General features: G+C 45.9%; 1 protein-coding gene across 1 annotated transcript in view; it reads left to right on the top strand.

Annotated features, from left to right (window-relative positions):
* The window catches only part of MORF4L1 (mortality factor 4 like 1), a gene marked incomplete in the record, with an annotated part of 852,677 nt that overhangs the window by 779,413 nt on the left and 48,255 nt on the right, over positions 1 to 25,009 (top strand). Inside the window, 1 exon segment of the mRNA XM_044077694.1 lies at positions 18,072 to 18,156. Coding sequence (XP_043933629.1) covers positions 18,072 to 18,156 — 85 coding nt within the window.

The raw sequence follows: 25,009 nt of genomic DNA, 5'->3' as shown, positions 1-25,009 counted from the left end.
GTCCTGTAGGTGCTGGTAAGAAGGCATTTGTAAGTGATTCAGCGGTTTGAGTAATGTTTACCACTGGCTCAGGGGCCTTAAAGGAGACCACACTAGTTTTAGAAGTGTGAAGTCGGCTTTTGAGAAGTTTTCACTGTGGTCTTTTTGTTTCAGGTGGGGCGGGATGAGGACCTCCAGCGAGATTAGTTTATGATCTGATCTCACCAGTGAGGGGTATACTTCGGTGTTGAACATTGTTATCCCATGTTCGTGATGATGAGATCAAGTATGTTTTCTCCTCTTGTGGGGATGGTGACTAGTTGTTCCATGGCATTTGAGTTTATGAACTCCAGGAACCTTTGGGCTAGAGTGTTTGGGCTTGAGTAGTGTTCCCAGTCTATATTAGGGTAGTTGAAGTCACCTAGTATGATGGTGTTTGGAGATACATTTATCCCTCCATTGTTTTCAGGAAGGCCATGTGAGGTTCCTGAGTTTGAGAGGGTGGCCTGTAACATGCTACAAATTGCAGAGCAGTCTTGCCTATGGTTAATTGCACCTGGATGGTCTCCGATGCATCGTCGTTGCCACCAACCTTGAGGTGTGGGTGTCCTTTATGAATATGGACACCCCTCCTTTCTTGGTGTTGTCCGGATTTTGGGGCGGAACGCATGATATGAGGTGAAACCTGCTAGTGCTGGGGTGCTCTCAGGAGCCTTGAACCAGGTTTCTGTCACAGCACAGACATCGATGTTCTCCATACTGAGAAGGGCCTCGAGCGTGCATCTTGAGATTGAGACTTCTGGCATTGAGCAGCATTACCCTTAGTTTTTTACTTTTTGTGTTCTAGGGTGGTAGGTTTAGAATTTGAGCCTTGCCTAAAAAGGCACTATGGGGTGGCAAGAGCCTTTGCCAATATCCGGAAGCCTAGGGGTGACAGGTGCAAGCCGTCCCTTGAAGCAGCGTGGCTTGTCCAGCATGTCATCCCAGGCAGACAGACATTGGATCCCCTTTGAATGACACCAGAATTTAAGCCAATTATTAAAGCTGATCATCTTATCACTGTATTGTGGCATCATTCTAGGTGAAGGTAGGATACTGCTCAAGGTCAGGGTCATACCTGCCTGGGCTACATAATCAGAGAGCTCCTCAATGTCTCTTTTCATGTAGTCCAAGGAGGTACGTCTCAGGTCGTTGACACCAGCGTGGACAATGACTGAGTCGTACTTGTACCTGCTGTTGAGAGACCTGAGTGCTTGTGTTATGTGGCGGATTCTAGTCTTGTCATGCTACAGAGGGAGCCGCTAGAGCAGGCGGAGTCGGGCTTGTCATGAGGAGACAGGCCTGGCTCCGTCACTGTGACTTCTTGGAACCTTTTAAGGCGTCATTCGCGAATGCCCCTTTTGATGGTTGTGCACTGTTCGGCAAAACCATTCGTGACATTCTTGTCCAGAGTGAGAAAGACGGGAAGACCTTGTCTGCTGTCAGAGTCCGCTTCTCTGCGCCCCAGAGGTCCTTTTCCAAGAACCAAAAGGGTCAGAAGAAGATGTGGTTCCGAAAATCGCATCATTCTCAGTCTGCTCAGGACAACCAGTCCTCTCGTGGCAGAGAAGGACAGGGAGGACGCCGCCCCAGAGGCAGAGGGGGTCCGAGGAATTTTGGGTCCAGAGAACCTTTCTCTGTGAGGCCCACGCAGAACCCCTGTGGGGTTTCCCGACTGTTCCACTCTGGAGGCAGTCGGGGGGGGGGGGCGATTTTCGAAGCACCTGGCAAAATGGGAGTCCATAACAACAGATCGCTGGGTGCTTCGCATTATATCCAGAGGTTACCTAATTCCCTTCATAGCCAACCCCAGAATCAGAAGCCTTCCCGACGTCCCACCCAGTCAAAAGAAGGCGGCCGCTGCAGAAATCCAGCAGCTTCTACAAAAAAGAGCCATCCAGCCCGTCCCCCCAGATCAAGTCGGATCAGGGTTTTACTCCAGGTTCTTTCTGGTGCCAAAAAAGACGGGGGACTTGAGGTCCATCCTCGACCTCTCTTTCCTAAACCTGGTGGTACCCAAACAAAAGTTCCAAATGGTCACGTTGCAATCCGTCCTCCCCTTATTGCGGGAGGACGACTGGATGTGCTCTATAGACCTCAAGGATGCGTACTATCACGTTCTAGTGGACAGGCATTCCAGGAGGTTCCTCCGCTTCCGGCTGGGAGCCAGTCACTTTCAATTCAGAGTCCTCCCCTTCTGTCTCACCTCAGCCCCCAGGGTGTTCATCAAGGTCCTAGCGGTAGTAGCGGCTCACCTGAGACTCCAGGGAATTCAGGTCTTTCCATACCTGGACGACTGGCTCCTCACAGCCCCAACAAGGCATCTACTTTGCTCAGGCAGGGACTATTTTCTTGGTCTGGCTCCTCTAGTAGGATTAACCATCAACATGACCAAATCCTCTCTCACCCCTACACAGATACTAGATTTTATAGGGGCAAGACTGGATTCCAGACAGATGCTTGCGTTCCTGACTCTGGACCGACTTCGGAACCTGATGTTACACGTGCAGGCCATTCTTCATCTGCAAACTCCTTCGGCGGAATTGATTCTGAGGGCCCTAGGATCTATGGCGGCTGCAAATCCCTCTGCTACCATTGGCCCGGCTGAATATGAGGATTCTACAGTGGACCCTCCAGGTACAATGGTCCCTGTCTTGCAACCCTCTGTCTCACCCAGTTTCCTTAAGCAAGGTTTGCAGAAAATCGCTCCTGTGGTGGCTCCAGTCTCCCAACCTCCACACGGGCCGTCACTTCTCACTACCTCCACCAGTCGACACAGTGACCACGGACGCTTCGCCGGGTGGGGGCATTTTCAGGCAGAACAGTCCAAGGCACTTGGAGCACGTAGAGACCTCCTTGCATATCAACGTCCTAGAGATGAGAGCGGTGCTTTTGACGTTGCAAGCACTACACAACTCTCTTCCGGTAGGGACAATTGCGGTACAGACAGACAACATGTCGGTAGTCTGGTACATCAACAAACAAGGGGAACCAGGTCTTACCCCTTTGCCGCGAGGCCATGAGAGTGTGGGAATGGGCGATTTCCACCAACCGCTTTCTCATAGCAACGCACATTCCGGGAAGGTCCAACCTTTTAGCGGACAGGCTCAGTCGTACTATCCTGACTCCCTACGAGTGGTCTCTCAACCACCGAGTGGTAGAGCAAGTATTTGCCCGATGGGGCGACCTTGTTGCGATCTTTTTGCCTCTCCTTCAAACACAAAATGCAACGATTACTTCGCTCTGATCCCCCCTCCGGGAAAGTCCCCGAGAGACTCTCTAGTTCATGCTTGGCCTCCCGGTCTGCTTTATGTTTACCCTCCTCTACCCCTGATGTTGAAATTGTTACAGAAAGCCAGGCAGCTGGGGAGCAGAATGATCCTCATTGCCCCATTCTGGCCTCGTCAGACGTGGTTCCCTTACCTATGGTCTCACCTAGTGAATCCACCATGGATTCTGGATCCCATTCCGGATCTCATCTCGCATCCTCTCGGTCTTCCAACTCCGAATCTGGTCAACCTCAAGCTGACGGCTTGGTTGCTCCAGTTCCACTCCTCATAAGGACTCCTGGGATCTCATCACCGGTTAAAGCCATTCTTGTAGCAGCTCATAAGCCTTCCACCAGGAAGGTTTATCGGAGTAAGTGGAAACGCTTCACCATTTGGGCAAAACACCGTCGTTTAGACCCGTTCACAGCCCCGATATCATCGATTCTAGAATTTCTAACCTCTCTCTTTCACCAGGGGGCTAGTTCTTCCACAGTCAAGGTACAGCTGGCAGCAATCTCATACTATCATGTGGGACAAGAGTCTGGTCCTATTATGACTTCCAAACTGTGTAAGACCTTCCTCAAGGGTACCTTCCTCCTTAGACCTCCAGTTAAAGAGGTGGTACCCCCATGGGATTTATCCTTAGTCTTGCAGTCCTTGACTGGTCCCCCATTTGAACCGGCTGCCACGGTTGATCTTAAATTTCTCTCCTGGAAGACAGCCTTTTTGGTGGCCATAACTTCAGCCAAAAGGGTATCGGAATTACAAGCCCTTTGCGTCAAACCACCATATTTGGTTTTCCACCCGGATAGGGTTTACCTCAGAATCAATCCGTCCTTTCTACCTAAGGTATCTTCAGAAGCTTAACATCAATCAATCCATCAATCTCCCAGTGTTTTTCCCCAACTTTCATAACAAAGGAGAGTTCAAGCTTCATTCCTTGGGCGTACATAGACAATTATCGTTTTATATCCACAGAACTGCTGGTCATAGGCAATGCCATCAGTTGTTCATCTCCTTTGCCAAAAGTAATTTGGAAAATCAGTTTGAAGGTTTCTCTCTCTAGATGGATCTCGAGTTGTATTCTGTTAGCATATCAGAGTTCGGGAAGGCCTGCACCTCAAGGAGTCCGTGCTCATTCTACTAGGGCTGTTGCCACTTCTGCAGCCTTTCAGGCTAGGGTTCCACTGGATGACATTTGTTCCGCAGCCACTTGGGCTTCATCTCACACCTTTATCAGCCATTATAAAATAGATGTTATTTCCCGAGGTAGAGCGTCCTTTGGCTCTGCGGTGCTCCGGAATATCCTTCCATGAAGGTCACCCAAGACTTAGGTAGCAGGGGACTCTGTCCCACAGGTTGCTGACAAATGAAGTTCCTACTTCAGATTAAGAAGTTATGTACTCACCATAACGTTCCATCTGAGTAGGTATCTTCATTTGTCTGCAACCACCACCCCCCCCCTCCTTCCCCCTGACCAATTGGATCGCTCTTGTGTTATCAGCATATGTTCCCATTGGGACACCTATTATCTGTTGTGCTATGGGGCAAACTTGATCTGAGGTCAGTTAGGGCAACAGGGGCTTATGGGTAAGGGGAGGAGCTAGGAGCTCGGATCTATGCTATGTTAGAAGTTGCCGGCTCGGATCCGAGATCGGATCCGTATCCCACAGGTTGCAGACAAATGAAGATACCTACTCAGATGGAACGTTATGGTGAGTACATAACTTCTTATTTTCCTGGACATAACTAGAAAGCAGAGAAAACAAAAATGTGTTTGCCTACAACAAGAATCACCTGCTTTTGAAGATTTGTGTTTGTTATCCGTACAAAGAAGTGTGATCTGTAAATGCTATTCTGTTGAGTTTGGGGGGGGGGTCCTTTGTTCCTTCCCACCAAGTACCCTAATACTGAATGTGCTTCAGAAAGCCAGAATAGACGAGACAGAACTGCTGTTGGTAGCTCCTTGTAGTCTGGGCAGCTGTGGTACTCCCTGGTGGTACAGATGTACAGAGAAGGATCCATACAGCTTCCTCGTACCTTTGTGTTACTGATGTAGAGGGAGAGTCACTGAAATATTCTAAACTAAAGATGTTTAATGTACCAGTATGGATAATGTTGTCCTGTCCCACCCATATCAAGAACAGTTTCTCAAAGAAATTAGGGCATATTTTGCAGGAGGTAGGGAGGTCCAGTACAAGGAAATCCAGGTCTATATTATGTTATCGAAAACTGCATTCACTGAACTGCATCTACATCAGAAATGCAGTTCACCGAATTCAGTCTTGTGGGGGGCTGCACCCCCCCCCCGCTACTCATAGATCGTATTACAGTGAGGAAAGGGCACATTTTCCAATCTTTACTGTACTGCGATCTCACCATTAACAGTTCACTGAACTGCATTTCCAATGTAGATGCTGTTCGCTGAACTGAATTTTCGGTAACATAATCTAGACCTGGAAATCCTATACAGCTACATGGAAAAGGTTTTCACTATAATGTGAAACTATGATCCTCTCTCCAGGTGTAGCCACAGAACAAGAAGTTGGTTCTTAAAGAGCCTTTCAACTATGCCCTGTCCAGTGCTTCAGTAAAGGCACATTTATCTGTGGTTGCAGCTTAACTGTCCATGGACAGTCCTCCCCTTTGACCTACTCAACAGTGAAGCTCGAGATTTACATTTTCAGTCACTTAAGAAAGCAGACTTTGTCCTGGGGGAGGGCTTAACTGCCCCACATTAGAGCCTAGCTTCTCATTGCCACCCAAGTTTCAGTCCTGGAAACACTAAGTTTTGGTGGTCTCTACCTCAGCTAAAATAATCATTGTGTTTCAAACACTGATGAGCAATAAGGCATACACAGTACTCTTTACAGACAGGGTAAGCCGTAACTAAGCCTTTCTTATTAAGGCAGTGTCTGAACTAAGACTTAGCAGATTATTATATGAAGAGTTTGGCTATCGAGAAGATATGAGAGGAGGAGAAAGAATCTTGAACCCATTTGGTGTTCACAGCTACCTTAGGTATCTGACAAGACGTAAAGAATTAAGGCAGTCTTAAACAGTTATTCGTCAACTTCATATTAGACAGCCTCTGTAGTCCTGTCTCCAACCAAACACTTCTGATGACTAGCAGCCTTCTTCACCCTTATTATTTGTCCGGTGGAAAACCATTGGAAGGGCTGGGCCAGTCTTGTCCCATTCTGCCAGGAAAGCTGCAGAAATGGTATCCTTTTTAGGAATGCATAACCTCACAGTGTTATTGAAGCATTTTGTTAACCAAAAGAGCACATCTTTTCCAAACACTGCAAGGTGGATCTTCTTTTGAGGAGCAGTGCGAACTTGTTTTCCACTGTCATGACAGACATGCTGTTAATTTCCTCCTCTCCATGAGGCCAGCTATGCTTTAGTACTGCTTATATGGATAAGGAAATGCAATTCAGAAGCAACACCAACAGTGAGCATAAAACAATTGTGTTTATATTCATAACTGTAGAAGTTTGAGTAATTTCAGTGCTTTTATCCATCTTCCTTCTCTTTTTCCAGAAAAAAATCTAAGTCTGTATGATACTGTATCACTGATTGGAATGGACTTTAGCCTGGGGATGCTCCAGCAATCTATATATATATATATATATATATATATATATATATATATATATATATATATATATATATATATATATATAAGGCTGTGATGCTGATTCTTTTTGTTACTGTTATGGGGCACACTTGTTGGTGGCCACCCAAAAACTGAAGCTGATGTAGGCCACTGTCCATTTTTAACCGCCCATCTCCCGGAATGTTATGCTAAGTGTGAATTACAGCTACATGTTGTGGCATATCCAAAAAAGGGCCGTGGTGGTGCAGCAGTTAGTGTTGTCACCTCACAGTAAGAGGTTCTTTGGTTTAATTCTCGGCTGGAACGACTTCTGTGCAGAAGTCTGCATGTCCTCACCGCAGTCAAGTGAATTGAAAGACATGCAGGTAGGTGCGAGCGTGTGTGGGTGTGCCTTCTTTGAAGGTTCGGTGCCAGGCTGGCAACTCGACACTGTAAAAATTCACTGCCAAGCATTAGTGGACCGGAGTTCCACTGTGGCGACCCCTAGCCGGGAAAAGCCAAAAGACTTTTGGTTGTGGAATATCCAAAAGTACTAGAAGTCGGAAAGATTTTCTTCATGTTTCACTGTTGCAGTCGTCACCCTTGGGTTATCCTGCCAGGGGTAGCCCTCAATCAGCCCGAATAGCAGAGGCGTAGTATTTCTGCGTCGGTTACTGTCGCTCCAGGAATGACGTCCGGTCGTCAGTGGTATAAAGTCAGGCAGCAGACACCATTGCATCAGTCTTTCTTGCCAAGGAGCCCGAAGCAGTTTGCACGAGTGCCGGTCGGCCACTACCTGACTTTTCATTTCCGAACTGGTATCCAGAAGAGCCTTGTTGCAAGTTTACTTTTTGGTGTGTTTTTTCTGGCTCTGGTTCTGGCAATTTTTGTTCAAAGAGCAGTGGATTCGTTTAGACAAAGACATTATACCAAGTTTGATTATCTAATCAATGGAATGTACATTGGAGTTTGATTATTCTTATTTTAAGTTTGTACCTGGTGGTAAATTGTTTTTGTAAATGATTACTTTTTCTGTTTCTTCCCATTTACCTGTTTTCATATTCTGCATTGTCAAAGGATAAGTCTGATCTCCAGCAGTGAGAATAGGAGAGATCCTCCTGAGCTATTTTCATATGACACACTAATTAGTAATGATTGCAAAAGTAACAGTACTGAAATCCATCTTTTTGTGATGGACAGCCACAGGGTGGCCTAATGGTTAGGGTGTTTGCCTTGCAAACACAAGGTGTGGGGTTTGAATCTCACAAGGGATAATTGGCTAGGCTTAAAATGGCTCGCAAGGGCAGTTAGCTTAGTACTAATCTATGAAACTATGAAACTATGAACTGAAGTTGGAGTCTTCTGAAGCTATCTTGTAGACTTGCAAGGAACCACCACGAACCACCATAAATGAACAAATAATTTATTTGAAGAGAGAACAAGCGCTTTCACGCACTATCCTAGTGCGCTTCCTCAGGTTACATTGTAAAAGGCAGATTCTCATCTTTATATACAAAATATCCACCCTAATTAAACAATTAAGTCAAGCAATTAGACAAGCTTATCAGCATTTTAGAAGGGTAATCATGCTTTAAAGCCATCAGAGTTGTTTCTAACAGTGCTTGGAAAAAACATACTTATTTAAAAATATATATATATATGAGTACTTTGGGTACAGTTCTTCCAAAGCCTACCTACTAATTTAATTACATAATGTATATACCCATAAAAATACATATACTAAAGCAACAACCTGGATGCAAATTAATCCATATATAAAAAACTATATATACATGAGTGAACATATGAAAATTCATTTACAATGTACAAAATCAATAAAATATAGATGCAATGTCCTCAAGTCATTAAAAACCATGGGTCATGGGTAACATAATGAGTGTAAGCTAAAATCAATTTTAAAAAACAAAGCAATATGTATATAGGTGAATATGGAAGGGGGAAAAAGAGGGCAGGAAAGGAAAAAAGGAAAGAAGGGAAAAGGGATGGGGAAAGAATGGAGAAGGGGAGGTAAAGGGGGGGGGAGGCGAAAAATGGGGGGGAAGGGAGGAAAAGGGTGTGAATGGGAAAGATGGTGATGAAAGAAGAGGAAAGGAAAAAAAAAAAAAAGAAAAACACAAAAGCAGGGAATGAAATAAAAAATGCCATAGGGGAAAGTCATATAAAAGAGCCATGTGAGAATGGATACCTTCATTAAGTATATTTTAAAATAATCAATAAGTGACAATATTAAAACAGCTTCATTTACTACCCAAAAGGGCAGGTCTGATGCTGAGAGCCGAATTCAAACCTGGTTCTATATGTGCCCTGAGGTTTAGAATCCATTTTGGTTCATTCAGTTCAAGAGCACCTACAATATCTCCTTCCCTTCTATTATGGTGCAACAGCTGCAAAACCCTAAATTTAAAAGTATGTGATGGAAACTGTTGGCAGTGTCTAGCTAACACATTGGTGGCATTTCCTTTTCTGATGTCATACACGTGGTTATAGATGCGGTCCTTAAATCTACGTGCGGTCATGCCCACGTAGTAGGCTCCGCAGGGTTCGCAAGTGGCCAAATAAATGACATTAGTCGTGTCACATGTAGCATAAAATTTCGGCTCAAAAACAACGCCTAAATCTATAAGTTCAAATTTTTGAGCAGTAGAAATATATTTACACACACATTTCCTGCATGGAAAGGTACCTTGTCTATATTTCATCCTAATGTCTAGGGGTTCAATTTTTACCTTCTCCCTACACAATAGCCTTTTAAGGTTTAGGCAATTGCTATATCTAAAACTTGGTCTATCCCCCACTATTTTAGATACGTCTTTATCCATGCTTAGTAACTTCCAGTTGTTATTAATAATGTCTTTTATATAGCTTATATCATTTGTATACTTAATGTCATAATGAATTTTCCCCTTATTACTTCCTGGTTGGCTGCTATAATGCCAAAAGACTTTTGGTTGTGGAATATCCAAAAGTACTAGAAGTCGGAAAGATTTTCTTCATGTTTCACTGTTGCATTCGTCACCCTTGGGTTATCCTGCCAGGGGTAGCCCTCAATCAGCCTGAATAGCAGAGGCGTAGTATTTCTGCATCAGTTACTGTCGCTCCAGGAATGACGTCCGGTCGTCAGTGGTATAAAGTCAGGCAGTCGACACCATTACATCAGTCATTCTTGCCGAGGAGCCCGAAGCAGTTTGCATGAGTGCCGGTCGGCCGCTACCTGACTTTTAATTTCCGAACTGAAGTTGAAGTCTTCTGAAGCTAAGTACCCCATTGGGGATCCTTTTTTTCTTGCTCTAACCCATGTCAGAAAAAGTTAACAATTGTCTCACCTGTGGAAAGCAAGTACCACACCGAGACTTCCATTCTTAGTGTCACCAGTTTAGGCCCAGACCACAGCGTACCTCGCTGTCGCTTTTGTGCTTTGTTCAACGCCAGAACTATACATTGTCGGGCCTTTATTGTACGTAAATATTTTTGCTCTCTGTCACCATATTCAGATATGGCTTTAGTAAGCCATCAGACTACCGATCTTTTGAAAAAAAATGTAAGGATAAAGACAGAGACCGCACAGGTCCAAAATTGCCGACGATGCGTCTGTTAAGCTAGTAGTCAGTTCAGTCCTCAGTGAGGCACTTTCGCAGCTCCTGATGCCCACTTCTGTGGATTCGCAGGCTGCTACCGAGACCCGTTCAGAGTCCGGTATGCCGCGAGACTCTTCTTTGACTAAGGATCCTGTGGATGTCTGTACCTTGGATAGGTCCAGAGCCACTGAGCAGGCACTGGCTACCGAAGAAGCTCTTTGCACTACTGTTACTCGACACAAATAGACGACTTCTTTCGCATCTTCAGTTCTTTCTAAAACTAGCGAGTTTCTAAGGCCCAGGGTACGAACTATGCCTAAAAAACAGACAACCTAAGCTCAAGCACCCGCTTCCTTGCCTCAATCTCAAATGCTTAAAATGATGAAGACCTTATCTTGCTTATTAGGGGAAGTCGGCCTACCCCTTCCAAAAGAAAGAGACTTGTCCCCAGCAGTTTTATGTGACCAGGAGTCCAATGACTCTGAGGTTTCTGAATATGAAAACATGCAACCCCTTTCTGCTTATGAGGATTCAGATGCAGAGGAATTCATTCCTTCTCCCTCTCCTACAGAGGATTTTTCATTTAGTGAAAAACTACATACTTTAAGGGAACATTTCCAGTGAGAATGTCAGGGCTACCCTCAGTCCAAAAAGAGACTCTGGGAATTCTTAGGTTTATCACAGCACAGACCTTTAGCCATTCCTCCTGTCTTGGATGTTGTGGATGATGTCTTTTTGGAATCGTTTGACTCCTGACACCCTTCCTCTGCTCCCAGGAAACCTAACTGGTATTACAGAGTCCCTAACTCTCACAAATTGTTTTTCAAAAATCCTACTGCTGATCCAAAGGTAATTTCCCAAGGAACTAATGGAATAAAAGCAACCATAGCTAAAAATCCAACCCTCTTGGACAGGGATTCCTGAGCTTTAGACAGATGGGAGTAAAAAAAAGTATATACACCTGCAACTCTTCCCATTAGAGGACTAAATTGTCAGTTCCACATGCTGAAATACCAGCAACATACCATGGAACTCCTCAAACAAAAAATGTCTACCTTTCCTGCTTGTACAGAAAATAAAGAATTACAGGAGCATATGCATTCTGCAAGCCAAGTTACTAAACACATCTGGCAATGTGGCTTTGACACCCTAGAAGCATCTTGCAGGGCAGCAGTCACTGGTTCTGTGCTTTGAAGGTATGCTTGGCTTAAGAAACAGACCTTGCCAGACCATGTCAAATCAAAACTATTGGACGCACTATTGAACAAAGATAATTTGGTTGGCACCAAGGCAGAAGAGGTCTTAAAGATGGAAGAAAAGGCTAAATCTATGCAGGCATTTAAAGACTTCTTACAAGTCCATCTCCGAGGTTCAGTAGGCATTGCCCTTCCAAGCACTGTTCCTTTCCGGCCCCCACCAGGCCAGCTCAGGCAAGACCTTGTGGAAGCCAGACCCCCCCCCCCAGACAACAGTCCCAGGGAATGTAGACATCTAAGCAATGGAGTTCTTCCACTTCAAAAACAGGGAGTGCTAAGCCACCCCCTTATGGAGAGAACTCACAATGACTTTACACCTCCACCCCTTACCTCTGGCCACCTGCTTGTGCCCCTGGGAGGAAAACTCCCCTCCCATGCAAACAACTGGGCCTCTATTGCCAATGACAGATGGGTCCTCAACATAGTGTCCCAGGGATAGAAATTTTACTTCCACACTCTGCCAACCCCAAATGGGTTCCCAGATCTTCTCCAAACTAGTGGACAGAGGCCAAAAAAAAGTCCATTCCCTGCTCTCCCTGAGAGCAAGACAGCCTGTTCCTGCAGACCAGATAGGCCTATGTTTCTATTCCAGGCTTTTCCCGGTACCCAGAAAAGAGGGCACCTGGCGCCCAATCCTCGATCTGGCAATTCTAAACACCTTCCTGGTGATACCAAAATTCAAAATGCTCACCATCCAGCAGCTACTTCCTCTGATTTCCAATGATGCTTGGTTAGCTACCCTAGACCTAATAGAGGCCTACCTGCACATCCCAGTCAGGGAATCTTGCAGGAAATATCTACATTTCAGGGCAGGATCTATGCACTTTCAGTTCTCTGCACTTCCCTTTGGCTTATCCACTGCTCCCAGAGTTTTCACAAAATGCCTTGCTCTAGCCATTGCTTTTTGCAGACAAAGAAATATTCATATTTACTCCTACTTAGACGACTGTCTAATTCAGGCAGACCGTCAGGAAAAGCTATTACAGCACCTGACCTTTGTAAAGGACCTACTGACCTCCCTGGGGTATAGTATAAACGAAAAGAAATCCAAACTAGTCCCCACTCAAAAAATTGTATTCCTGGGAGCAAGCCTGGACACAGCATCCCAGATGGCATTCCTTACTCCAGAAAAACAAGCCTACCTGACAGTCTACTTCTCTCAACTAGCCACCAGAACCCAGTTATCCGCAAGGAAAATCCTGCAAACTTCTAGGGTTCATGGCCCCCTGCATTCTACTCATTCCATATGCCAGACTGCATGTGATTAAACTATAGTGGTATCTAAAAAGCCTTTGGTGTCAACACTCTTAAGGACCTAGAAACTATCATACCAATTATACCCTGTCTGAGGAAAGATTTTCTTTGGTGGGCGGCAGCATGTAACCACAACAAGGATCTTCCCTTCTCACAACCCCGCACCGCCCAGACCCTCACCACAGATGCATCAGATTATGCCTGGGGTGCACACCTGGACGGCAGGTGCATTCAGGGCCATTGGAACCCAAATCAAATACATCTGCACATCAACCAGAAAGAGATCCTAGCTGTTCAGCACACTCTGACAGCTTTCAGACCCATACTCTCCCTGAGGCCTCTACTGATCAAAACAGACAACACCACAGTGATGTAGTATATCAACAAACTGGGAGGAACTCACTCTTATCCTCTCTGTAGGCTTGCCATGACCCTTTGGCACACTGCTTCAGCCATGCAGATTCACCTGCTAGCACAATTCCTGCCAGGCTCCCTAAACTCTCTGACAGACAATTTAAGCAGAAACCTGCTAGACCCACACTAGTGGCAGCTAGACCACAGAACCTTCATCCTTGTAACCCAGAAATGGGGCACCCCGAAGGTGGACCTCTGCCTCCCACAACAACCACCAGCTCAGCAAATTCTGCACCAGGGAACCTCACAGCAAAGCCTGGAAAGTGGATGCTCTATCCTTCCAATGGGTAAACCTTTCGATCTATGCATTTCCCCCTCTACCACTAATTTCAAGGGTACTGCTCAAAATAAGGAAGGAAAAACCAAGGGCAATCTTGATTGCCCCAGACTGACCATGCCAACACTGGTACCCACTGCTGCACAGCCTGTCACCCCTACCTCAGATCCCAGCACTCCTGACCCAGAAGAATGGAGAATTCATGCATCCACAATTGCAGACACTGAACCTGGCAGCCTGACATATTCCCTGATCTCTCTTCCACCTGCCAGCTTAAGCAAACAAGTACTGGATGTTATACGTGAGGCCAGAAGCCCCAGCACTAGAAAATCCTATGCTGACAAGTGGGAAAGGTATTGCACCTGGATCCGAGCTAAAGGAGCTGAAAACAGCACAGCTCTCCCTAGCTCTCATCCTGGATTACCTAGCAAACCTACTACACAGGAGCCTATTCTTCTCCTGTATTAAAATTCATGCCTCTGCCATCTCTACTCATTACACCACAGAGCCACCTCTCTTCTCTCACCCATCACCCATCTCATCAAACAGTTCCTAAGAGGGGTTAACAATTTAAGGCCACCCAGAAGAGCTTCTACCCCAGCTTGGGACCTTAACTTTATGTTGGAAAAACTCTCACTTACCCCCTTTGAACCTGCAGCTTCAGCAGAGTCAGAATTCCTCTCTTGGAAAACAGCCTTGCTTCTGCCATCACTTCAGCTAGAAGAGTTTCAGAGTTACAAGCACTTATGGCTGTAGAACCCTTCATCATTTTCCATACTGACACGGTCTTCCTTCAGGGCTAACCCAACTTTCATGCCTAAAGTGGTGTCCAGTGTGGCTCTCAACCAATCAATTCATTTGCCCACTTTTTTCACTAACCCACAAAACAAGGGGGAAAGAATTCTGCCTTCTCTAGATGTGCACAGACAGCTCAGATTTTACCTGGATAGAACTAAATCTATTAGGAAAACTGACCAATTACTAGTCAGCTTTGCAGCAGGGGCAGAGGGCACGGCCATATCCAAACAAACAATCTCCAAATGGATAGCACACTGCATCCATTTCTGCTACAAACACCACAGGAAACCACCCTCTAAGGGGGTCTGGGCACATTCCACCAGGGCAACCTCCACCTCTGCAGTTTTTCTCAGAGGGGTCCCTACCAGGGACATCCTGGAGGCTGCAACATGGACTTCTGTTCATATCTTCACCAAGCATTACCACCTGCCTATCTTCTCCAAGTCCAGGGCAGGCTTTGCAACCGCAGTCTCACAGGGCATCCTAGCCATTACTACCTGCCTGTCTTTTCCAAGTCCAGGAAAGGCTTTGCAACCCCAGTCTTGCAGGGCATCCTAACCAGCCCCCCAGTCTTCTTGACTGCCTCCACCCTTTTTCTTCAGCTTTGGGAATCAACCTAAGTGTGATGAGTGCAGCAGTGAAACACGAAGAACATAGTACAGTTGTTTACACTTACCATAAATGTAGATGTTAGAGTGTATTCACTGTTGCAGTCCTGGTTTTCCATCCTCCTGTCTCTCTCTCTTCCTCACTCCTTACAGGGAATTTTTGGTATTTACTTTCTACTGGTGGTGTTCTTCCACCATATCCTAGCTCCATATTTGGGGGCTTCTGACAGTTGGGGCAAGAAAAACTGATGTAATGGCGTCAGCTGCCTGTTTTTATACCACTGACGACCTGACGTCAGTTCTGGAGTGACAGCAACCAACGCAGAAATACTAAGCTTCTGGTATTCGGGCCGACTGAGGGCTACCCCTGCCAGAGTAACACAAATGTGATGACTGCAACAGTGAATACACTCGAACATCTACATTTATGGTAAGTGTACAGAACTGTACTTTTCTTGGTACTTGAGGAAGAAGGTTTGTATCCTTCAGCTGCTCCATTAAAAGTTGCATATAATATAAAATATTCAGCATACTGCGCTGTTGCAGTCCAGTTTGGGACATCCTGCCTCCATGTCACCCAGACCGACTTCCAGAGCTGTACCTTTCCCCATTGCCTTTAGCCGACTCCTTCCCACTTAAGAAGGATTTTTTTTTTATAAAAGGGACATGGTCCAATGCTATCATTCTCTATCATTCTTGCTGCACAGTTTAGTATGGTTGCTTGACTTTTAGCATTATCAGTTGGCCTACTTCCAGATAACAGATAAGTACCCCGTAAAGATGTCTGCCAATTGGGGGTGGTTGTCGCTGTGTGACATCCAACACTTCCAGAATATGCTCTTCCGAATGAACTCTTGGTGTACTGCAAATGGGCTTAAAATAAATGCTAAATAGTGTACTTATCAGCATGGTTGTTGGTCAGTGCTTCTCCTCATATTGTACTGACAATACACCATTGGAAAATGAACATGTATTCAGGGACAATAGGTACTTTGGATGATAGCTTCCTCTCTTTGGCTGTCAAGTGATGAAGGTTGTCAGGTAATCCTTTTATTTTGCCTGGCTAATTGCAAAAGGAATGTCATCAAGGTCTGGAGAGGTAATCACACCCTTATTTTCTGCATTGATCAGACCAATTATTGAGTAACCTTTGGGATATATCTCACTAACAATGTCAAACAATTAGGAAGACCCCAAAGGTTCCTCACCAAAAAGATTGCAGACCTAAAGTCTGTGAGCTGCCAAGAGAGATTGGAAGCTCTTTCCTTTTATTCAGTGTCTTGTAGACTTTTGAAGGGAGCTCTCTTTCACTGTGCCATTAAAGACCAGATAGTCCTCGGTCTCTTAATTCTTTACAAGTCTTTTTTACACTGGTACTAGAACCAGCGACTTCAGATTTATAACTTGGCACCTCACAAACATCTGGAGTAAACCACCTCCGTGTTAAGCAATCCACAGATTTTGACTGATATGGCCCTCCTTGGAGATGGGCGATGTGACATGATGGAAGGGGCTGGCAAGGCATGAATGGGCCACACAAGGCTCAGTGGTCATGTAATATCTATGAATTTTCTTGTAGTTAGAATTATATTTTTTTTCCTCATTTCTGATGGTGGTTCAGATATGTTTTATTAATTGTATTGACTGTGTAAAGCAGATTTCCCACAAAGACAGCAACTTGGATGCCCAGCCACACTGCACCAGCTTCATCCTGAGGACCATCAGGAAGAGAGCTGATTTACTCCAGGAGTTCACTACTCAAAGGAGGACACTTGTCTGGTTCCACACCACTATGGGATTGGACAAGCATACTGAAAACATGCCTTTGAAATAAGCATTCTGAAAAATTACATGGGGAGAAATTATGGAATACAGAGGACAGTCCAGTTACTAACATGTTCCCTAGGTCTGGTGACAGAATATAATGAGGTGTTTTTCAGTCCCCATCTTCAGAGAGGATTTTTGCAGACACCTGTAGCAGGACCTCTCTGTAGGCAGCTGCACTTTCAGCCACATGCATGCCCTCCCAGAATGAAGCACTAATAAGTCTGCTGCTGCCAAGGCCTTGCCCACAGCCCAGGTACCTGATGCTTGTGTTGCGATTACCCAAACTGAAGGAATATATTCCTCTTGATAATGATTGAGTAGATTCTAGGAGACCAAGTGGAGGCTGCAGTTGTGAGATCAGTATGTTTTCTGGTCTGTCTGCCTCGTCTGTCCTTCCTCCTTGGTTTGAAATATTCTTTGTTTTAAATTGGCCCCAGCTTATTCTGCTAAGAATTAATCCAGAAATGCTGTCTAGGAGTGGAATCTTGTCCATTTGCATTCACAATTAGGTCATTGCAATCTGCTTGGTTATTATTGGTTGTAGTTTATTTGCCCAACTTTGAAACTTTTGAGCCATATTATTTCCATTAGGTGGCTTCCCTTTCATTGTTAGCTTATGCAGAGGTATCAGTGGGTCTGTTAGTATGCAGCATTGTGTAGTAACAATTGCTGTTGTGAGGTTCCAGTGCGTTTTGAAATGCTCAGAGAATTTTTTTCTGTAGAAAAGATATGTTAAATGCTGTGTATTCTCTCTCCTAATGCTGAATTAGACTAGTTACTGAACTCTTTTGAGAACTTATGGTTTCTTGTATGGACATAGTATTAAATGTTAGGCAAGATGCAGATATTCCATGTTGAATCTCACCTCTTCTGGAACATTTTGTACTAGGATATCATTGCGGAATCCATTTTTGACTTGACAGGTGCAAAGTAAAGGAGAACATTGTAGTTTAGTTCAGTAGCGCTAATTGCTTTGGAAATCGAACCAATTTAGATTCTTCCCTAACACGAGCTTTCACTGATAAGGTTTAATTGCTGAACATGAAACAAGTTGCCAGTGCACTTCGTAGTTGTGATATTTGCTATGGACACATTTAAATTTCTTTATTATTTCTAAGTTTCACCTATATGCATGTGTTTTCTTTTTTTTTTCCAGTGCGGCTTGGTTCCATGTTGGCCTACACGCCTCTTGATGAGAAGAGCATGGTATTACTACTGAATTACTTACATGACTTCTTAAAGTAAGATTTTTAGTTTTTCTTTTGTACCATTAGTGTATTTTAGTGTTTGTTAACCATTACAGAGCACAACAGAACTAAGTGGCCTGAAGGTGAGTTTTAATCTTCAGTTTCTGCACTAAGGTAAGCATGTCTCCTGCCTTTGCAAAACCATGCACCAATTTTTTTTCCTGCCATTTAATGTAGTTCACATTTCAGTCCAGCATTCTTTGTGGAAAAGTAGCGCACACTTTGAAGAGTCTGTAACTAAAGGTTGCAAGTCTAGGCCCACACTAGTATTGCCTGTGCTGTTTATGGAAAAGCGCAGGGAGCTTTGCTGTTTTATTGATACATGTGTAATCAACTTCTGATAAAGCTGACATCTGAGTATGTGGAACTGTTACCTATGCTGTAATGGAATCACCAAGATTGTTTATGTTAGCGAAAATGGGAAAAAAAAATGATATGTATACATTTTTCCAGTTCAAGTTTTTGTGATTTCAGTGGCAGTACTTTTACAGATAGGAGAAAAGTCCCCACAATAGGGAGTGCAGTTTTCCCCTTTGCAAAATAAATGTTTGTTTTGTGCAACATTCTTGTTCTGCAAGTTTGTATACTTGAATTATTTTGCTTTTTAGATATTTGAGTTACAGGATTTTGTGTCCTAATCACACAACTCAGTTTTCTGTTATAGATATAGAAACATGACTTAAGCACTGCCATACCTGCTAAACTTTTAATCAACCGCCCAAAGAGATTTGGGAAAAACTCCTGACTAACAAATTCTAAGTGGACAAACAGTCAGCACATCACTTTAAACTCGCTGTTTTTCCTTACTTCCCTGATCACTGTTCTTTGTAGAAAATCACTGTTGTCCTAGCAGAAATCGAAACTGCAGTGATAACACTGCGTGTACTGTTTTTTTTTTTTTTTTTTTCCCTGTCATTGTTCAACCATGAAGTCAATATGTCTCCAGCAAAAATGCTTTGAGTGGAGCATTTAGCAAGTTTTCATCCAGTTGAACCTTCACGTTTTTTAACTCATTGAGATATGTTGGGGGAATCCTCCAGACCTACCTTACATGTCATAAGATGGCAGCAGTTGAGCACACACAGCACAGGAGTTACAAGAAGGTCACTCGCATGATCCCAGAGCAGTGCTGAAATGCCTTCAGAAAGTGGAAGACTTAGCGATCTAACACAAGCCACACCTCCTGGAAGGTAGTACCATCTCATAGATGAACTTGAGCTCTGTCACCAGCTTCTCTTCACCTAGCACAGGTTCAATCTTTGGGTTGAATTTACATGTATCATTTGCCTCAGCAGATGGTGACGGAGTCCATAAGAGGGTGCAGTCACCTTGTGGGATATGTCCCATGGTGTCAGAACTGTTCATCACCTTGGTAAGCAACCAGGTCTTTCATGAGACCAAATTATACTTGGGATTGTCCTGTGAGCCTTAGAGGTTTAGTGATCACATTTGAGATCAAGGACTGTTACTACGATTTAAATTTTATCTTGTTCCATATAGTTCATTGGTGTAGGCAGAGGAGAATTTACCAGGGCTTTTCCCATGTCAGGGCTCAAAAGATCAGGCTTTGAATATCGGGCAACTGTAATGTAGGAACAGACTTCATGAGTAAAGGAGCTTGTTTTTTATGGTGCATGAAACACCAAGCACAATGCCTCCAGTAGATCTTGCCAACCCCTGTTGTGGGCATGTTCGTGAGCACCAGTAAGTATCCCATATCCTAATCTCTGCCACTCAATTTTAACTTACTTGATTCATACAATTCAGCTGAACATGTGCCAACCCATTCTAGAGAAAGGATTACTAGAGGTATCTCTCTCTCTCTCTCTCTCTATGTGCCTTGGCAGATGAGAAAATCAAGATCCTCCATCCCCAACACATTTGGAGACACCGTCAGGCACATGAAGTGCTCCATGGGCTTTCCTTGCTTCCCACTGAACAAATACTTTGCTTGAGAATGATGATTTGCAGCTTGGAAACATCTGGGTATCACTTCTACTCTAAGGAAGACAGATGTGTACTGTACAATTCACCATCTTAGTGTAGTGAGAGATATTTAAAGCATCTTAGAACAGACTCCTGTATGTGATCTCTGTGGACCCATTTTACTTTGTTGATTGGTACAGAGTCCAAATGGTTGGGCAAGAGGGTGTTTTCCATTGTTATAATGAAAGATCTGAAGTAATTTACTTCATTTGGTCTTCAGCCTGTGGGATACGGATCCATATCGGATCCAAGCCGGCAACTTTTGCGAGCATCAGCTACGAGCTCTAGACTCCTCCCCTTACCCATAATACATCTAAACTGCCTTCCATCCCCAGATCTCGTTTGCCGCAATTTGCTTCACTTTGTGTCGTCGGAACTCCAGCTAGCAGTGGGTTATTAAACTTTCTGCGAGTAGAAAAATTTTCTCGTTTTTGACAGATTAGATTTATATAGGTACCCCTTCTCCTCCCCATTGCTTTGGCGTTGAGTGTTAGTGTTTTTAGGTAATTAAAGTAGTTTGTTCTGTGGTGCCCCCCCCCTTCAGTGTTTTCTATAGACTAGTGTGGTGAGTGGGGGTGTGTGTGAGATTTTAGAAAGCATTTGCCTATCTTTTTTCAAGGCTTTCTTTCTAACTTAGCATGGCTGAAAAGCTTGTTTTCAAGTGCTGCACAGAGTTTGGCCATAAGCTATCCCCAGCGGATGGCCACACACTGTGTTTTGTGCTTGGCTGTGGTCCACCTTGGTGTAGATTGTAACATTTGTGCAGTCTTCAACTCCCGTGCCCTAAAGAATAAGAAGGCCAAGTTGGCCCTCAGAGGTCTTCTTCCTCCTTCCAACTCTCTTTCCTCATCTTCGGCTTCAGTCACAGCAGCTGCTGTGGCTGCCTCTCCCTCCTCTCTTCCTCTGGCTTCTCCTCCCTCCCAGACTGGGACTCAAACTCTTGTATCTAAGCCTATGTTAGCGGAGCAGAAGAGAGGTAGTGAAAGGGAGAGAGAGTCGAAGAAGAGGGAAAAGAGGAAGAGGTCCCTAGACCTCACTTCACCCAGCAAAACTCCATGGACCTGTGACTTCCCCCTGCTCCAGTCTCCGAGGTTCTCCCCTGAGCCGGAGGAGACACGTCCAGCCTCTCAGGCCTCTGTACTTCGACCCGCCATGTTGGAGTCCGTGGCCTCGTCATGGTCAAACATGCTACTTGTCAGATATTGGATCTGGATAAGATGCTGAGGTGCTGTATCTATACACAGATCCAGATGGGGGTCATGCCAGCCCCCCCTCCTCTGGAGGGGGAGAGCTTGCTTCCTTTCTTTCAACCCATTTCTCCTTCTCTGATCCGACCTTCGGCTTCGGAGTACTCTGGCTTTGGTCAGGGAATCGGTGCTGACAGTACCTGTTTCCTCAATGCCGATAGCTGCCTGGAGCATTTCACATCCAAGCCACTCTGAGACGGAGCCTGGGTGTCTGATCCAAGGAAGTGGAACCTTTTCCATCGGCTCCAACTTTGTTGGGCCAGGTTCCCTCCCTCGGAGTTCTGTCCACTTTGGGCTGGGCTCCGATTCTCACATTGGAAATGGGGAGGCCGGGCTCCTTATTGGTTTCCGAGGAGGTTCGCTCTCCTTCAGCGTTCAATGTGGTAGAAAGGGTGCTCTCCATCAGATCGAGACCCCTGACCACCACCCCCTCTGACTCCTCCCAGACCCCCTCAGCTCTGTCTACGGTCCCCATCGTCTTACCGGTGGGACAGTCCGTGCTCGAGCCCAAGACTGCCCCCCCCGAGGAACAAGCGGCTTGCGAGTGCCCCCCAGAGAGCCCCACCGAAGATGTGCCTCACAAGAATACGTGCAAGAGGAGGCACTTGGACTCCCCCCGAATCCCTCCCCAAGATCACCTCCTGAGGATATCTCCTTTGGAGACATCCTTGAGATCCTGCGCCAGCGGGGAGGTTGTTCTGCCCCCAAACCCTCTTCTGATGAGTCTGCGTTCCAGGAAGCTTTGGCACGGGCACGTCTACTTCCTGGCTGTCCCCTCCCATGGATACTTTGGTGGATTTGGTCACCTCGCGGGCATGGAAGGAACCGGACACCATGGAGCCTATCCCTAAGCGACCCGATAAAATCTTTAGCCCCCCCCCCCAGTGATAGACCATCTTGGAATAAGGGCTCCCCCATGGGCTCCATGGTGGTAGCAGCAGCCACTAAGAAGGAACTTGCCCAGGGGAGTTCTTCGGTCCACCCTCCTGACCGAGAGTCGCAGATGATTGACCACCTAGGGAAGCAGGTGCACGCTTAAGCTACCTTTTCGATCAGAGCACTGAATTATTTGGCCCATGTCACTAGACTCCAAAGCGACCTAGTAAAGGAGCTGGAGGACAAGGCTTTGTTCTCCGCAAGAATGGCCACTCTAAAAGTGGTATCTAATATGTCCATGTGACTCCTCTCCCATGCTACAGAAGGAGTGGCTAGGGCAGCTGGGTCCTGCGTGTCCATGAGGCATAACGCCTGGCTCAGGTTATGTCAATCTTCCGAACCCTTCAAGGCATTGTTTGCCAATGCCCCGTATGACGGTTCAACACTTCGGTAAGACCGCCAAGGAGACATTAGTCCAGAGTGAGAAGGACAGGAAGACACCGTCTGCCATTGGGATCTGCTTCTCTAACCCTCAAAGGTCCTTTTCTGTGAACCAGAGAAGGCAAAAGATGATGTGGTTCTGGAAGTCTCAGTATTCCCGGGACACCTCGGGGCTCTTCTTCCCCCAGAGGCCGAGGGGGACAGAATGGACGCCGGCCCAGAGGCAGAGGAGGTCCACGGAACTTTGGGTCTCGAGAACCGTTCTCGGACAGACCCGGGCAACAACCTTGAGAGGTTGCCCGACTGCTCTACTCTGGAGGCAGTCGGGGAACGATTTCCCTTGCACCCAGCGGCATGGGAGTCCATAACGGATCGCTGGATGCTTCAAATCATATCCGGAGGATACTCTCTCCCCTTCGTGGACTTACCCTTGTCTACCAGACACCCCCCAGACGTACCACCCACGCAAAGGGAGGCAGCAGCACAAGAAATTTCCAAGCTGTTAGTAAAATGAGTCATAGAAACTGCTCCCCCCCCCCCCGATCAGTCCGGATTGGGCTTCTACTCCAGGTTCTTTTTGGTACCAAAGAAAACGGGAGACTTAAGGCCCATTCTGGACCTATCTACCCTGAACCTGTCAGTTGCCAAAGAGAAGTTCCACATGGTCACGTTACAGTCCATCAATGCCATACCTGCAAGAGAACGACTGGATGTGCTAGTTAGTCCTCCAGGATGCTTACTATCACATAAAAATGCACAGAAGCTCCAGGAGGTTCCTCTGCTTCTGGCTAGGAGTCAATCATTACCAATTTCGAACCCTACACTTTGGTCTCACCACAGCCCCCAGGGTGTTTACCAAAGTGATGGCGGTCGTAGTGGCTCACCTGAGGCTTCAGGGGATTCAGGTCTGTCCATACGTGGACAATTGGCTCTTCACTGCTCCTACCATACGTCTACTTTCCCAAACCAGGGATTATTTCCTGACACTTGCCCTTGTGGTGGACTACATTGGTGCCATGAGAGATGCTATTCAGTGCAAAATATACCTGATCTCAGACAGAGTTCAAAACCTGAGGATGCATGTCTCCCTGATCTACCGTTCTCATCTTCCAATGACAGAATCAGCTTTGAGGGCCCTAAGCTCGATGGCGGCGAACATACCTCTTCTCCCATATGCCCGGTTACACATTAGGATTCTACAGTGGACTCTAGCTGTACAATGGTCCCTGTTGGAACTGCCATTGACATATCCAATTCAACTCAGTCGAGTCTGTCGGTCGTCCCTCATATGGTGGATGAGCTCTCTGGACATTTTGGAGGGGTGACCCTTTGTTCCAGTCCCGGCCCAAACCACAGTGACCATGGATGCCTCCCAACTTGGGTGGGGGACATTGTTTGGGCAGGACAGTTCAAGGCCTGTGGTCCCCCATATAGATCAGCTTGCACATAAATGTCCCAGAGATGAGGGCGGTTCTTCTTGCCTTGCAGGCCCTTCATGCCTTTCTTCCTCTGGGAACGATTGCAATTCAGTCAGACATGTCAGTGGTCTGGTATATCAACAAACAGGGAGGGACCAGATCTTACCCCCTTTGTCACGAGGCCATGAGAGTGTAGGAATGGGCAATCTCCACCCTTCGCTTTCTCATCGCAACGCACATTCTAGGAAGGTCCAACATTCTAGTGGACAGGCTAAGTCGGACCATTCTGATGCCTTACGAGTGGTCTGAATCTGTCAGTAGCGGAACAGATCTTCAGCGAGTGGGGTCAACCTTGCTGCGATATCTTCGCATCTCCTTCCAAGATGAAGTGCAGCAAGTTTTTTGCTCTGAACCCCCTGCCGGGGGGAGTCCCCTAGAGACACTGTAGTTCATGCTTGGCCTCCCAGTCTTCTGTATGCTTACCGCCAGTACCTTTCATTCCAAGATTTCTGCAGAAAGCTCGTCAACTGGGAAACAAAGTTATCCTCATTGCCCCATTCTGGCCTTGCTAGGCATGGATGTTCATCGTGTTATACTGCTGCAGTCATCACACTTGGGTTATCCTGCCGTCAGGCAGTCCCGCAGTCGGCCGAATCCCAAAGTCTTGGTCCGGCGTCGGTTGCAGTCACTTCTTCCCTGACGTCAGTGCGACGGGGATAAAAAAGGCAGCCAACGCCATTTTCTTCAGTCTTTCTTGCCGCGTGGTGCCCGAAGCAGAAGCAGTTCGCAAGTGCCGGTCGGCTAGCTCCTGAGATTTTGGAATCGAATCTCAGCCCGAAGTCTTCTCTAAAGCTAAGTACCCCGTTGGGGAAACTTTTC

This window comes from Protopterus annectens, chromosome 7.part0, assembly GCF_019279795.1.
Source record: "Protopterus annectens isolate FY-2018-M chromosome 7.part0, PAN1.0, whole genome shotgun sequence".
NCBI classification, from domain to species: domain Eukaryota; kingdom Metazoa; phylum Chordata; order Ceratodontiformes; family Protopteridae; genus Protopterus; species Protopterus annectens.
The sequence above is the reverse complement of the archived record's forward strand: the minus strand, read 5'-3'. Positions and strand labels throughout refer to the sequence as shown.